At 49.6% G+C, this 15,399-nt stretch overlaps 1 protein-coding gene across 2 annotated transcripts in view; it reads left to right on the top strand.

Annotated features, from left to right (window-relative positions):
- The window catches only part of SLC25A48 (solute carrier family 25 member 48), a 39,544-nt gene extending 24,465 nt beyond the window's left edge, over window positions 1-15,079 (top strand). For both annotated transcript variants that reach the window (XM_001502697.5, XM_070233115.1), the window contains 4 exons: window positions 1,633-1,890; window positions 4,226-4,359; window positions 11,371-11,500; window positions 14,669-15,079. In XM_001502697.5, the coding sequence (XP_001502747.2) occupies window positions 1,633-1,890; window positions 4,226-4,359; window positions 11,371-11,493 (515 nt within the window). In that variant the 3' untranslated portion in view covers window positions 11,494-11,500; window positions 14,669-15,079. The remainder of the gene's footprint in view (window positions 1-1,632; window positions 1,891-4,225; window positions 4,360-11,370; window positions 11,501-14,668) is intronic.
- The last annotated feature ends 320 nt before the right edge of the window (window positions 15,080-15,399 follow it).

Here is a 15,399-nt window from a genome sequence, read left to right as displayed (position 1 = left end):
TTTGCTCAAGCACACTTCCCAGGCCGCTAGAAACCACCCCCTCGACCTCAGCGGCTTCTGGGATGAGTGACAGGACGGGTTGTTCTTGACTTCCGAATCTCCAGTTTGGACTGTGGAGTCCTGAAGCTGAAGATTTTGTCCTAACCTTTCATCAGATAAAGATGGACCTATTTGGGGGACTTAGAAGTTCAGTTGTATAATGAAAGTGGTCTGCTTCTGCGCCAGCATGCGCAAGACCAAACTGAGGCACTGCCAATAGGGAATTAGACCCACGCAGAAAAATAGGTGTGCGGTTACAGGCAAGCTTCATTCTATTTCTTTCCTGGTCACGTCATGTTTGTTCTTCAAGAAGGGAAAGTTGAGAGTAAGAGGTGCTTTTTCTGAGCTAGGACTGGGAGGTCTCTCTGGCCAGGAGTCAAAGCTGTGCTAATGGGTCTGTGGTAGAGGAGGTGAGCAGCAGAGAGGGAGACGGGGGAGCCAGGTGGAAGGGATTATGTGGGGGAGAGAGAGTCACCGCTTGCTGGCTGCATACAACCCTAGAGGAAGCTACAGACATAATAACCCACGATCTGCTGGCAGAGACCTTGGAGGTCAGGCTAGGAGACAGCAGCCTTGTGCCCCTGGACTTTGAGGGACCGATGGCACCAGTGCTGCCTGCAGCTGTTTCAGGGCACAGCCTGGCCAGGGCTGGAGGGAGTCAGTGAGAACATATGCAGCCCTCCAGCCAGTGTGTCCTGCTCCCAACTCATGCCAGTCACCTCATCTTCCTACTAATCTCTTGATAACTTCTTGCACCTCCATTGTCCCTAGCACCGTACTGAGAACTTTATAGTATTACTTCATTCATCCTCACAACAGCTTGTTCTCCTTTTTATTTAATAAAAGATTTTTCCAGCTTTATTGAGATATAATTGACATATAACACTGTGTAAATTTAACATGTACAACTTGATGATTTGATGTACATGTCTATTGTGAAATGATTACCGCGATAGATGGATTAACACATCCAGCACCTACAGTTACCACGTTGTGTGTGTGTGGTGAGAACTTTTAAGATCTATTCTTTTAGCAACTCGCAAGTGTAGAGTACAGTGTTGGCCTCTTTCTAAAGATAAGGAAACAAAAGCTGAAGAAGATGGCCCAGCAAGATCGAAAGGTTCGTAAGTGGTGGAGCCAGGATTTGGAACTAGGACAGTCTGGGTCTAAAGCTCATATACTTTTTTTTTACCACACCGTGCACAAGTAGACACCCACACACACATAGTGTGTTGGATTTTCTAGCCTTTGTATCAAGAAAGACCTTGGTATGGCCTGCCATACTTGACCCTAGGCTTTCTACAGTCATATCTGCTTAGAAAGACATGGTGACGGTTGACCGGAAACCTCCAGGCATTCTAAGACAGCTGATACTTTATCACCTGGCTGGGATTGTCTCCAATCTGGCTGCACTGTTGGCAGGGGCTCCCTGTTGGGACGTCAGAATGGTTTGAGCTGCCAAGAAGGTCAGAAAGTTTGGTGAAAACTGATGGACCGCGTGAGTGGGAACTGTCAATGGACCAGGCTGGCTCCAGTGCCAGAGAATGGCTAGTCTCTTGCCCCTGAGTCATCTTCCCCCTGCTGTCTTTGCAGGCAACCTCAGTCTGAAGCCCAGGGCGGTGGCTCTTGGAGAGCAGCCAGCCTACCAGGGGCCTGTGCATTGCATCACAACCATCGTGCGAACTGAGGGCCTGGCGGGGCTGTACCGGGGTGCCAGTGCCATGCTGCTGAGGGACGTCCCAGGCTATTGCCTCTACTTCATCCCCTATGTGTTGCTGAGTGAATGGATCACCCCTGAGGCCTGTGCAGCCCCCAGCCCCTGTGCCGTGTGGCTGGCAGGGGGCATGGCAGGTAAGGCAGCAGCCCTGATCCTGTCCCTGTGCCGGCCACTGCAGTGGAACGGCTGAGGAGCCCACCTTTCCCTTCTCAGCCCCGAGGAAGAGCAGGTTCATCCAGCCACTCTTCCAACAGTTCTCTGTTCAGTACCTACCGTGTGACTCAGCCAGGCAGAGGAAGGGCTAGGAATGGGGGATGGCCCCCCTCTTCCTCCCTTCCCCTTCCCTCTGCACCTGTGGGGATGGGCTCATCCGACTTTCAGTCAGAGATAGAGTCTGAGCATTTACTCCATCAGGCATTACTAAGTTTTGAAAAGGAAATCTGTTATCATGGTTCACTTTTTTGGAATATCAGCACCCTGCAAACCTTTCTAATGTGAAGATTTCATTAGTTCCATAAGGTAGGAAGCAGTCTCTCCATTTTTCCCATGAGAAAACTCAGGTTCAGAGAGATTAAGTAACCAACTCAGTTCACACAGCTAGTGTAGACCATATAGCAGGGATTCTACCGTCAGAAAGATCCAAGTTCAAATCCACACTTAGCATTTTGTGACCATGAACCAGTTACTTAAGCTCCTTACTCAGAACCCTGTACCACATCCCTATTTCATTTAGCATAAAAGTCAACATCCTTGCCATGGTTTTAAAGGCCCTCTATGATCCGGGCACCTCTTACCCCTCTGCCCTCATTTTCTGCTCCCGTCCCCTTATTTGCTCTGCTCCAGCCACACTGGTCTCTTTGCTGCATCTTGATGCCTGGCTCTCTCCCACCAAAGAACCTTTGTGCTTGCTATTCTGTTGCTTGGATTAGCAGTCTGTAAGTCGCTGGGGACTTTGACAGAACTGATTTTGATGGAGCGAAGGGTGTGAAAACTTGATTGAAGGGGGATCAAGAGAGAATGGGATGAGGGAAATTAGAGAACCCGAGTATACCCCACACATCTGGGGGATTTGGGCTGTAATGGGGAAGAAGGAAATGCAGCCATAGCCACAGGGGGACGTGGAAGTCACGGGAGGATTGCTTGTTAAGAAGGCTAGTAACATGACGTGTTTGATGCTGATGGCAAAGATCCTCTGGAGGGAAGAAAATTGTCCTTCCTCATCTTCCTCCTCATCATTATTAGCTATGCTCGAAACTCAGCAAACACATTACAAAGCCCACATCTTAGCCACCAAACACCAGTGTTCTCCTTCCGCCCCCTCATGTCTGAGGCGTAGCCCCCGCCGGCTTCTAGTAAGTGCTCACTGAGTATGTGTTGGCTGAGAGGACAAACAGGACCCTGTCTGCTCTCGTTTCTGGTGAGAGCGGGTGTGAGCGGCCTGGCAGGCAAGCCTCATTTTGTAATATTCTCACCCACGGGCTGAGGGACAGGGGAGGGTGCCAGGGCAGCAGCTGGACCACCTCCAGGGAGAGTGGCCCATTATCCTGGCAGGAGGGAGGAGAGGACCAGAGGGTTCCAGAGGGCCAAGGGCGGGAGGCCACGGGGGCTGGAGACCAGGATGGGCAGAGGGCCTGGGGCAAGCTCAGGCCTCTTTGGGGAGCTTCTAGGCAGCAATTGCAAAACCTCGAAAACCAGCTGACTTGGACTTTGGCATCAGTTTGTTTTTCTCTCCCATCCAAGACTGTGTCAATTTTTGTGTTTATTCAGTAACCCGACATTGTTTTCCTAGTCCTTTAAAGTCACAAAGGGGCCCAAACCAGGGTCTCTGAGCTTATTCAATGAAGCTGACCCAGCGACACATCATCCCAAGGCTTCGATTCCACATATCTGGAAAAGATAAGACCTGCCCCTGCTCTTCTTTGCACTCTCTGGGCTGGCCCTGCCTTGGCGAGCAGCGTATCTGCAGGTGTTTGTTTAGCTTTTTCGTGTTCAGAGCAAATCCTGCTCCTGGGAGCTGCAAGCCTTCAGCCTCAGGCCTCACTCTGGGTTCTCTCTTCTGGTGCCCGGAAAGTGCTGCAGTGTGCTGGTGGGCCCTGTTCCTGATCTCCAATAAAAGCTGCTGATAAAGGCTTCTGCTTACAAAGCCCTGGCTGTGGCCCTGGCCCTGTGTTAAATGCTTCACATGCATCAGTTTATTTGTCCTCACAGCAACCCCATGACGATAGGTCCTGCCGCCCCGTTTTACAGATGACAAACCCAAGGCCTACAGGAAGGGGGAGACATCTGCAAAGTCCCACAGCGGGTGGCAAAGGAGGATCAGAAGCAGCCGTCACAGGTCCTGACCCGGAGCTCTTTCCACTTCCACCAGCACCTTATTAAGCCTCTGAATGGCAAAAGTCTGCAGGGAGCTGGGCCCCTCCAGACCCCACCCAGCCAGCCCCTGACACCTGTTTGTCTCTCTCTTTACAGGAGCAATTTCTTGGGGGACAGCGACTCCTATGGATGTTGTGAAAAGTCGACTCCAAGCTGACGGGGTTTATTTAAACAAATACAAAGGTGTCCTGGACTGTATCGCCCAGAGTTACCAGAAGGAAGGTCTTAAAGTAAGCCCCACAGCAGTCACGCGGGGTCAGTGTCAGTCCCTGGAAGGTGGGTCAGACATTTTGGGGTATGTGAGATTGTAGAGAAGGGAATCAGGAAACCAAGGTGCTGGTGGTTACCATTTATCAAGCATGACGAGAGGGCCTTGTCCCTTCTCATCCTTGCCCTGGACTGGTGGAGGAGGTGGGTGTGCGCCCCACCTGACAGAGCTTCAGAGAGGATTGGTAACCCACCCGAGGTCACACAGCTGGTGCGTGACAGAGCCGGGACCTGGACCCACATCTATGTGTCACCAAAGCTTGCCTTCTCATCCAGATAGGCTGGAGGTCCTTCCTCACTCACGGCTCGTGCCTCACCCTCACCCCTCCTCCAAATAGTAGGTGCCAGAACCACATCAGTCATCACATCTCACAAGTCCACCTACCTTCTACTCTCCCACCCTACGCGAGTCCAGACTATCACTCCTGGTCTCAGCAACTGAGACAGCCTCCACCCTGGCCTTGTCCTCTTCTCTTCTTTTCTCCTCCATGCACCTGAAGGGCTTGTTCTTAATCCAAGCCCCTTCCTGCCTCTAAACTGTCTGAGAGTGAAGACTAGATTTCCACCTCTGGCGTCCAAGGTTATAGACGAATTTATCCCTGTCTATCTTGCCTCCCAGGACACCCCCTAGCACCCTCCAGAGAAACCATCATGCTTGCTCTTCCTCGAATGGGACCCTGGCTTTCTCGGCATGCCTCTTAGAATCAGCAGACTTGAGTTGAAAGCCAGGCCTGGCTACTTATGAGCTGGGAGAATCCAGGCAAGTTGCTTCAACTCTCTGGGCCTCGATTTCTCCAAGGATAATCATCCCTACCATGAATGACACCGGTATCTGTAGGTTAAGTTAAATTTGTTGTATAAAAAGTGCTTGGCTTAGTGCATCACACATAGAGAACATTTAGCAAGAGTTTGCCATTTGCCATTAGCACTGGTATTAGTATGAGTAGTTTTATTAGTATTAATGTTACTGCTGAGCTCTGGGCCTTTTCTCACATGGCTGCCTCATCCCAAGCCCTCCAATCTTTGTGAACTGCCCACTCCAGTGCATCCAAACTTGTATTTTTTGCTCCAGTGGAGTGCTGGAACTTTTCCTCTGGAAGCTTGGACTTCCATAAAGGCTGTCTCATCTGTGGGTGAGTGCCCAGGTCAGCATTCTGCAGGTGCTTCTGGACCGTGGTCAGGAGAGGCTGGAGCCAGTTCACAGGCCAATACTGATTACCATATTGGCAGGATCCACCACCAATACTGAGTCTGTCTGCCTGTTACCCAATGCACAGGTGGGAGAGAATCCACTTGGGTCCCTTAGTATGTGGTGCTGGATCCCACAACTCCTATAGAGGAACTTTTGTCCGTGGATGGATGCCAAATTTTTGTTGTTGAGATGGAGACAAAATGAGGGGTGTCTTGTGCTGCCATGATGCTGACGTCATTCTCCCCATGTATCTACCTTTATTTAGATCTTTATTCTTCATACAGCTTCAAGTTATTGTCTAGTGTCATCTCATTTCACACTGCAGGACTCCCTGGAGCCTTTCTTGCAGGGAAAGTCTAGAGGTAATGAACTCCCTCAGCTTTTGTTTATCTGGGACTGTCTTGATTTCTCCCTCATTCTTGAAGGATAGTTTCGCTGGATATAGGATTCTTGGTTGATAGTTGTTTCGTGTAGCACTTTGAATATATTGGCTCATTGCCTTCTGGCCTCTAAAGTTTTTGATGAGTAATCTGCTGATAATCTTATTGAGTATCTTTTATATGTAGTGAGTTGCTTCTCTCTTGCTGCTTTCAAGATTCTCTCTGTCTTTGTCTTTCAGAAGTTTATTATAATGTGTCTTGGTGTGGGTCTCTTTGATTCATCTTACTGGGACTTTGTCAAGCTTATTTTATATTTATATTTATGCCTTTCATCAAATTTGGGAAGTTTTCAGCCATTATGGCTTCAAATATTCTCTCTGCCCCTTTCTTCTCCTTATGAGACTCCCACAATGTGTGTTGGTCAACTTGATAGTTTCCTGCAGGTCCCTTGGATTCTGTTTACTTTGCTTCAATCCTTTTTCTTTCTGTTCCTCAGACTTAATAATTTCCATTGTGCTATCTTCAGGTTTGTTGATTCTTTCTTCTGCCTGCTCATACATGCCTTTGAATCCTTCTAGAGAATTTTTTTCATTTCATTTATTGTACTTTTCAGCTCTGGAATTTGTTTAATTTCTTTCTGGGTTTTATATTTCTTTATTGATAGTTCCATTTTGTTCACATATCATTTCCTTGACTCTCTCCACCTCTTCCTTTAGTTCAAGCATCTTTAAGATGGTTTTAAAGTCTTTGTCAAGTAGATTCGCTATTCGCTATCTTTTTCAGGGACAGTTTCTATTACTTATTTTTTCTTTGAATGGACCATACTTCCCTGTTTGTTTGCATGCTTTGTAGTTTTTGGTTGAAAACTAGACATTTGAATCTAATAATGTGGTGACTCTGGAAATCAGATTCTCTCCTTTTCCCAGGGTTTAGTGTTTTTTGTTATTGTTTTTATTTATTTATTTTTTAATTGTTGTAGGCTGTCTCTGTGCCAAGGATCAGCCTGAGGGGTAAACTTAGGTCTTCTCAGGTCTTTTCTAAGGCTACACCTTTCTCTGAGCATTCATGGTCACTTTCTAGTTTTCCCCAAAAGTGTAGTTGCTTTTGAACGTTCTGGTCTTTAATGTCTGACTCCCAAAAGGGGAAAAAGAGAAAAATTAATGGTGGGGAGGGGGAATCAGCCCCTTAAATCCCCTGTAAGTTACTTCAGCCAGAGGCAGAGGGGCCTGGATCAATGTGGGGAGAAGAAACAACATTGGCCGCCCTCCTCTTTGCACCTCTGTGATCAGAAGCAGCAATCAGTGATCAGAATACAGATCTCCAGTATTTGGAGGAGAGTCGTTATTGCCTACCCTGGCTCCCATCAGCTCTGTGCAGGCTGCTCCAGGAACACGTGCATGGCTGCCTGCCATAGGGCTTGGAGTGGGGAATGGGTAGCTACTACTGTGCTAAGAGCAGAAATTGACTGAAATTAATCACAATTTACTGTCCAAACTTTCCCCTGGAAGTTGCAAGCCTTCAATAAACTCCAGAATTCCAAAATAGTTACATCAAACAGACTCCGCCAGTGCAATTGTTGTGTAGGTGGGGAGAGAGATTCCTGGTGCTTCCTACTCTGCCATCTTCCCAGAATCCTCACCTCGGTTGTCTTTTGTAGTTTTTTTCTTTAGCAGAAGCAGAATTTGTGATTCAACCAATAAATACAGAGGGACACATAAGAGAGATTCAAATAGAATGCTCTGTTTTTATTTGAATATTTTCGTCTGTTTCCCAAAATATTAATGTGTCCTAATTCTAAAAAGTCTGTAGGGGCCAAATATATCACTGACACTATTTTCTCCAAAAATTATTGTCCTCTTTAAAAAACAAAGTCCTTGAATGCAACTGAGGCCAGATAATCAATATCTTAATCTTGATATCATTTGGTCCATAGTTTATATTTAGAGACAGGTTTTAAGTAGAGGTAGCAATATTCAGCTTGATTAGCTACTGCATTGACTGAGATTTTTTATTAGTTCATTGAAAAAAATCAATGATATATGAACATAGGAATCTTCAAAATGTGTAAGAGGATAAACTGTTTAAATGTCCCTCCTGTGTCCCCAGTTTGCTCTCAAAGACAATTGCCGTTATGAGCTTCTTATGGTATGTTCCAAAAATATTCATAGCCTGTGCAGGCATATACATGTGGGTATATTTATATATGTTTGCATAAATAGTAACATGAAAAACAGTCTCACACAGTCCTGGAAAGTTGGGTGGTCTCACAGAGTCCCAGAAGTAGCAGGAGGAACGCCTTTTCCCAGGGCCGAGGGATGGCTCCAGTCCCAGCTGGCTTGCGCACTGGCTCTATGGCATGCCCTTCCCAAACCTTTTTACTCAGCTCACTGAGGCAGCGTACAAAGCCCTGAGCCCACCTGTTCCCACTTTCCTATGGAAGAAGAACTTGGTGATAATAAAGAATTGGAAAGGAGTGAAATGATGATGGTGCCCAATTTCCATAGCCCTTTTGTAAGTCCCTTAATGATTACCAATCAAGCAGCCTTTATGATAGCAGGAATTAAAGTCCGTGGACTTCAGGGGCAATCCCAAGTCAGAAGAGAAGAAAGGCCTGGAAGTTTGGGATCCATTCTCTGTCTGCTGTGAGGATCGTCTTGGGCCACATGGGCCCTGGCTCATGCTTGGAGAGTTATCATCTGAAATAAGGGGCTGGAGGAGTGCCTTCGTGTCCTTTAGCCCCTCAGAGGTGGCTGTTGCAAAGGGGTTTGGGATGAGACTGGGTGACTCGAAGGAGAGTGGAGAGGAACATGTGTAGGTGGACAGGCTTCCTGAGGCATCAGGGTCAGTTGCTCTTTGGTTCTGCCGCTTGGAGGGTCTGGAGCCCTCCATCTACTCCAGGAATCCTCCACTGCCGCAGCCGCCACCAGGACTCTTTCAGCTCAGAGATGGTTCCTTTTTCACATCAGGGAGTGTGTTTGTTCATTCATTCATTCACTCATCCATTGATTCATTCAATAAGCTGTACAGAGGGTCCTTTGGCCCAAGCACAGTGCAGGTGCAGTGGATTCAGAGGTGAACCGTGCACACAGCCATGCTCTCACCACCCTGACCAGGATCATTACTGGGCAGACAGACAGTTACGGTGATTGGAAGACGATGTGAGAAGCGCTGTGATGGCAGAGATACCGAGTCCACAGAAGGCAATGGGCCACAATTCAGCTCGAGGTCCCATGGGAGGACTGCCAGAAGGTGCAGCCAGGTCTGGGAAGCACTCCAGCAAAGGGGCCCAGAAGAGGCCCAGGTAGGGGAGAGAGCTGGCCCCTTAGAGGAATGATAGGCCATTAGCCTGCCCAGAGTGTCAGTGTCAGAGCCTCCCCAGAGAAAGTGTTCGTCCAGAGCATATGGGTTTGGGCAGGCCAGGGAAGGGTGTGGACTTGACCTGGGCAGTGGAGAGCCATGGAGGCTTCCTGAGAAAAGACTCAGTCTGGTGGTTTGGTGTTCTGAATGTTCGGAGTAAAAGCTGGCAGGTCTGCGCATTGCCATCTCGGGGCCTCACAGCAGAGTCGACCACAGCTGCTGCAGGGAGGTCACAGCTGTCTGTCTGAAGTGTCCCCCAGCTTCTGCAGGGCCCAGCACTGTGGGAGAGGAGGTTCACATTCCAGGCTCGGTCCTGCCTGGCTCACCTCGCTTCGCAGAGCCAAGCCCAGGTCCACAGGGGAGCCTCTGTGGGCACCCAGCATGGAATTTTCCCCTCAGAGCCTGACCCAGTTCCTTGACATTATTCAGTCACTCTGGGTGAGCCTGTGGAATTCCAGAAAGGTTAGACATTATGGAGGTGTGCAGTTGTTACCAGGATCCACCTGCCCTCTGCCTGGATCATTCCAGAATCTGGCTGAGCCACTCACTCGCCTCTGGGGATCCTGGTCTGTCAGCTCTCTTCCCTGGGGCCAAGGTTTCCCCTCAAGTCCACCAAGGCCCTTGTCTCCCCTTCCTGACCAAGCTGCATCTCCCAGGCTCCATGGAGTGCCAAGGTGCAGGTTCCTCTCCTGAAGGAAGGTCACCTGACATCCTGGCCAATGACAGTGGCCTGCACCTACCCTTGCACCACAGTGCCCAACAACCAAGGAAATTGGGGAAATGCAAAGGGCTGGATTTCTACTTTCATAAAATTACAGTGTCAGTTCTATTTCGTAAATGTAGTAAATTACATGAGAGTCAGAGAACATGTGTACATCTCTTGCCTGATAGTTCTCAGGTCATTTATGCTTGGGTAGGCATTTGCCTTTAGATGTATCTCTTCCCAGAGAAGACATTTAAGGACAGCTCACCAAAGCCCTTATCTGTTCTGTCATGTTCTAGGTTACATTGTAACTATTCCTGAATGGGGCTAATCTCCCCTAGTAGTTTATAAACTTCCCAAGGGCTCGAGCCACATCACATTGATCAGTGTCTGCCCAGCACCCAGAGGGAAGTTTCGGGGAGGAAGGGAAGCATCTTATCCTATTCCCTAGGGATGGAAGGCAAATGCAGTCTTCTTGTATGAAGGGCTGAGTTTAGTAGCTCATCAACACAGGCTGCTACTCCTCAGCACTCGCACTAATGATGGAGGCTGAGTGCCACTCTATAGAAAGCGCTGACGGTGGATGATAAGGATGCTGATGTGATATCAACAGTTAATGAGTGCTTACTGCATGGCAGGCACTGTGTCAGTGCTTTAAAAGCATCATCTTATTTCTTCCCTCAACAACCATAGCAGGTCACTGGTATTATTACCCCCATTTTACTGTTGGGGAGATGAGTTCCAGAGACTTTGCCACTTGCTCAAGGAACACAGCTACTAAATGGCAAAGCTGTGCCTCAACTGCGTGTCTGCAGTCTTAAGCATGGCCTGAGTTCCCCCTGACTCTGCCCCTTTGGGGACATGCTGTGAAGCATCTGTCATAGGGGTTGGTCATGGCTGGGTGCCCTGTCCCCCCCCACCCCCCCACTGCAAACTGAGTGGAGTGCAGAGCTCTGACTTCAAGCTTCTTGAGAATTGGGCATGTGTGTGTATGTGTATGCATGTGCCTGCGGGTATGCGTATGTGTGTGTTCATGAGAGAACAGGAGTTAAGCAAGTGTACATGGGTATTCATAGGACTCAACAGTTTGCCCATAGTGTTTAGTGCCTATGTACTGGGGCCTGGGAGGAAAAGCGTCATCAGACGTGACATGGGTCAGGTCAGGCACCTGGCTGGGGCATCCCGGGTGGTCTCTGTCTGCATGGGTCCTTGGAGCTCTGTGTGGTCCAGCCTGGGAGGGGGGCCTGAGTGGGCAGCACCACCAGCCCTTTCTCTGCCCCTCATGGTGGCCCTGCAGGAGGTTCAGGGCAGTCCCCCATGATAACACTACCTCCTGCCAAAGGTGTTTTTCAGAGGCATCACCGTGAACGCTGTGCGGGGCTTCCCCATGAGCGCGGCCATGTTCCTTGGGTACGAGCTCTCGCTGCAGGCAATCCGCGGGGACCACGTGGTGACCGGCCCCTGAGCACCAGGTCAGTGGGCTTCCTTCCCAGCCAGTTGTACCTTCCAGAGCTTGAAACTCTTCTCTGCCATGAAAATGCTGTAGGCTTCTGAAATGTCCTTCTGTCATTTGTTTCCTATTTAATCTGGGTTAAGTCTGGAGCTGGTATTGCCACCCTTCTAATCATCAAAAAGCTCTTCCAAAATGGCCGCTTATGACTGATGGAGAGCTCGGTGCTCAGTAACTGAAGTCGGCACACAGACCTGTTTATAGTGAGCTGCCCTGTCATTTCCCATCCAGCAGCTTCCACAGCCCTTGGAGAGAAGTGAGTTTAGCTTCACTGTACAAATTCAATATCCCGGGCTCAGGAGTGAGGACTCAGCCCAGGATGCCCATGCCTGTCATGTGGGCACCATCTCCCTACCTCCCTGCTGAACTCAGAGCCTGAGTCTGAGAGCCACCAACAGGCTCCCAAAGCCCTAGAGGTTAGCCTCTGCCCCATTCCTGCCTCCCGTGTCCCCTCCTTTTCCCATTGCAGAAAGATCACAGCAGCCTGAGGGATCTAAAAACAGAAGGCTGAGCAAGTGACTCCTTTGCTCAGATGCCCTCAATGGCTCCCCATTGCCCTCTAGGGAAAGCATCAATCCTTAACAGCTTCATCCTCACCACCAGCCTAAACATGCCATCCTCACTCTCATCGCTGGGTCTTTTCACATGCTGTCCCAGCCTGACATCTCTTTCTCACACCTACCCCCCACCGCCATCCTTGGCTTCATCAACTCCTCTTTCTCATCTAGGCCTGGATCTAAAAGTCTCCTCCTCCAGGTAGCCTGCCCTGATGCCTCAGCTGGGAGGAGTTGCACCTGCTGTAGGCTCCCTCCCACAGCCCCTGCTCAGCCCCTACCACACCCCCTGCATCAGAACTGCCTGATGACTCTCCTCACTCCCCAGCCAGTGTGCAAATTGCAGAAGAGCTGTGACTATTTTTTACCTCTGTATTGCAGTGCCTCGCACAGAGCCTGGCACACAAATGACCACTCAGAAACATCACTGAGTGAATGGATGATCGACCTGAAAAACCCCTCCATTCCTCCTCTTCTTTTCCTCCTTTCTTTCTCCTTTTCTGGCCCCAAACTAGTTACCCACAGAACTCAGAGGACAAAGTGAGGTGAGTCACTGAATTTTCTAGTCTATTAAAGAAACCATTGGCCTCAGCCTTGATGACTGCAAATTCTCCCAGGAAGGGTGGTCTTGGTCAGGAAGGTCTAGCAAACACCCCTGCTGCCTCTCCTGGGGCAGCAGAGCCCCCCACTGCTAGGATGCTTGCATGTGGCCAGACCCCAGGCCAAGGAGGGCATGCTGGATCAGGCTGACTGGAGAGAGCCCAGGACAGGCCCCAGACACTGGCTTTAAGTAAAATGCTTTAAGCTTTTTAGTAAGGCACCCACATTCACTGCTTTCCTGGCTTCTTGCCCTCTCTTATAAAAGGAAGAGGGTAGCAATGCATTCTGCATAATTAAACATCCTGGGTGAAGAGTCACTGCATTGGGGGCACGTCCAGGGCGGGGAAGAGAAGTTGTCTCATTCTTTAAGCCGCACTCAGATAGCGGCCACTCCCCACTTCAAGCAGAGGAAGGTGACTTTAAAAAAAAAATACTATAATCAAATCAATGCATTTTTATTGTAGAAAAAGTAAGAAATACAAATAAACAGAAAGAACAAAATAAAAGTGCTTGTAATCCCAATTCCTTGTTATTATTCTTCCACGTGTTTTTTATGTGTATCCCCGAAATGAGATCCTACTTCACATAGTTTTATAATCCACACTTCCTATTCAATAGTTCAGGATCATTTTCCCATGTCATTAATCTTTAGCTACAAGGTGGTTTTATTGCCAAGCCCTGGTACCTCCCACAGTGGCTGGACGCTTGCCTGAGCTGTCACACCCGGCCACTTGTGACCACCCTGGTGATTGGCTACCTCAGGAGGAAGGAAGAACTTTCTAGCAAGCCAAATCCTGATTGTCCTGGATTTGGCTTTTCAGAGCAGTGACCACCCCAGTTGGAAGCTCTTCTTTCTGAAAGTACAAGGGACGCAGATGTCTGTCTGCCTGTCCTCTGCTGGACATGGGGGGAGGCTGGTACCTCCCAGCTGGGAGGAGGGGTGGTTCCCAGAGACTTTTCTGGAGCCTCATCTTGAGCAAGCTTCACTCAAGGCATTCAGCTTCCTGCTCTAACCCAAGAACACTAAGGCGCTTGAACAAGTCCTGGATTTGAATTTACCAAGCAGCTCTGAGGCCCTGGGCAGGTCCTGCTCTAGGCAGCATAACACCCACCCTTTGAAGTCATGGAAACCAATGCCTCCCTCCTAGTCTAGACTGAAGACAGAGTGAGATGGTGTCTACTGAAGAACTGGGGAGCCCCACAGTTCCTAGGAAGTGATGGGATGGTGACTGTCCCGAGGCCCGGGCGCAGGTGGTGGGAATGGCACGGAATTGTTCCCAGGTGCCTGCAGGGGCTAGAGTGCAACTCCAAGCAGCTCCAGCCTCCTTCCAACAACCAGATACAGCGCTCTCCCCTGGCTCCCACAAGGTCCTGCAAAGGAAGAAAACTCTCTTTCATCCATCCACTCAGTTATCTATCTCCCAGGTTACACATCCAAGTGACCCAAGGACCATCCGAAAGCAGCGAACAGCGCATGAGGTGGTTGTTTTGTGATGTGGTTACCTTTACCTGTCCACATGGAGAAACCAGAATCAGACCCTACGCACAAGATGCCCTGTGGTGGTAGAAGTGGGGTCCCAACCACTGGTCAGTGGTCAGCTCTTAGGCTTGTCTGAGGCCCGTGAATTCCACTGCACCCTCCCTACCTGCTTACCAGGATTCCCTGCCCCCAGAACCTTCCGGGAATAAGGCTGGTCTGCTCTCTGCCATGACATTCAAACCTCACCGGCCTACTTTGAACTTCAGGAAAATTCCTTTTCAGGAAAGAAGATACATTCTTCCTATAATACCTTTTTTGAACATTTCCAAATAACCCCAGACAACCTCATAGTCTTTCGCCAGTCCGTCCTCATAGTGATGCTTTGCCAATTGTTGCTTCACAAAAATGTTCTCCAAATGGGTTATTTGACCCCCAGATCTTGCTGACTGATAACGCTGGTGAGATGAAAGTCTTACCCTTCCTCCTTTTTCCCCAGGGCCATTGTCACCTGACCAGGGCTGGTGCCACCTGACCAGGGCTCATGCTGCTGCACGTTGCTGCAGACAGCGGCATCTCCAGAACCCGCAGCAGCAAATTTACTGAAAAGCAAGAAGGCCTCCCGCCACGCGGCTCCATGCCAGGTGGGCCCTCACCGTCCGCACTGACCTTGGAACCCGTTCTTTCCCAACTGCGAGCACTTTGTTCCTCGCCGCCGGCTGGGGTCGGTGAGCTGCTGCCTCAGAAGGACCATCGATCCGTCACTGTCTGTTTCAGATCCACTCTGGCGCCTGGTGGAAAGCAGGGCAAAACAGACCCTGCCCCCATGGCTGCTGTCAACTCCTGGGAATTCACGGAAGACCTGGCGTTGTCCCTAAGTTTCCAAATAAAAGCTCTGAAAACCTCTCCAGATGGCTTCTGTGTCAGCTGCTTCTGCCTGTCCTCCAAGAGGCTAGCCACCCTCCTTCTTCCCTCTGTTTAGACCCTTGTAGACATGGCCAGCCCAGAGAGGAGTCCACTCCACGCAAGTGAGGCGAGGAACTAAGGCCAGCAGCCTCACATCTTTTTTCCCAGCTGCTTAAGTCAGGCAGGGAGGGCACAGTGCTTGAAAGGTCTCCGGAGGGAGAGGGAGCCTGTGGGAGCTCTCCCACCCTGAGCACCGGGCACAGGCTGATGAGGGGCAGCACTGAGAGCGGGTGGGGTGGGTGTTCTCTGAGCCTTATTTTCACG

The sequence above is a fragment of the Equus caballus genome, chromosome 14 (assembly GCF_041296265.1).
Source record: "Equus caballus isolate H_3958 breed thoroughbred chromosome 14, TB-T2T, whole genome shotgun sequence".
NCBI classification, from domain to species: Eukaryota; Metazoa; Chordata; class Mammalia; order Perissodactyla; family Equidae; genus Equus; species Equus caballus.
This window is presented reverse-complemented; position numbering and strand designations above follow the sequence as displayed.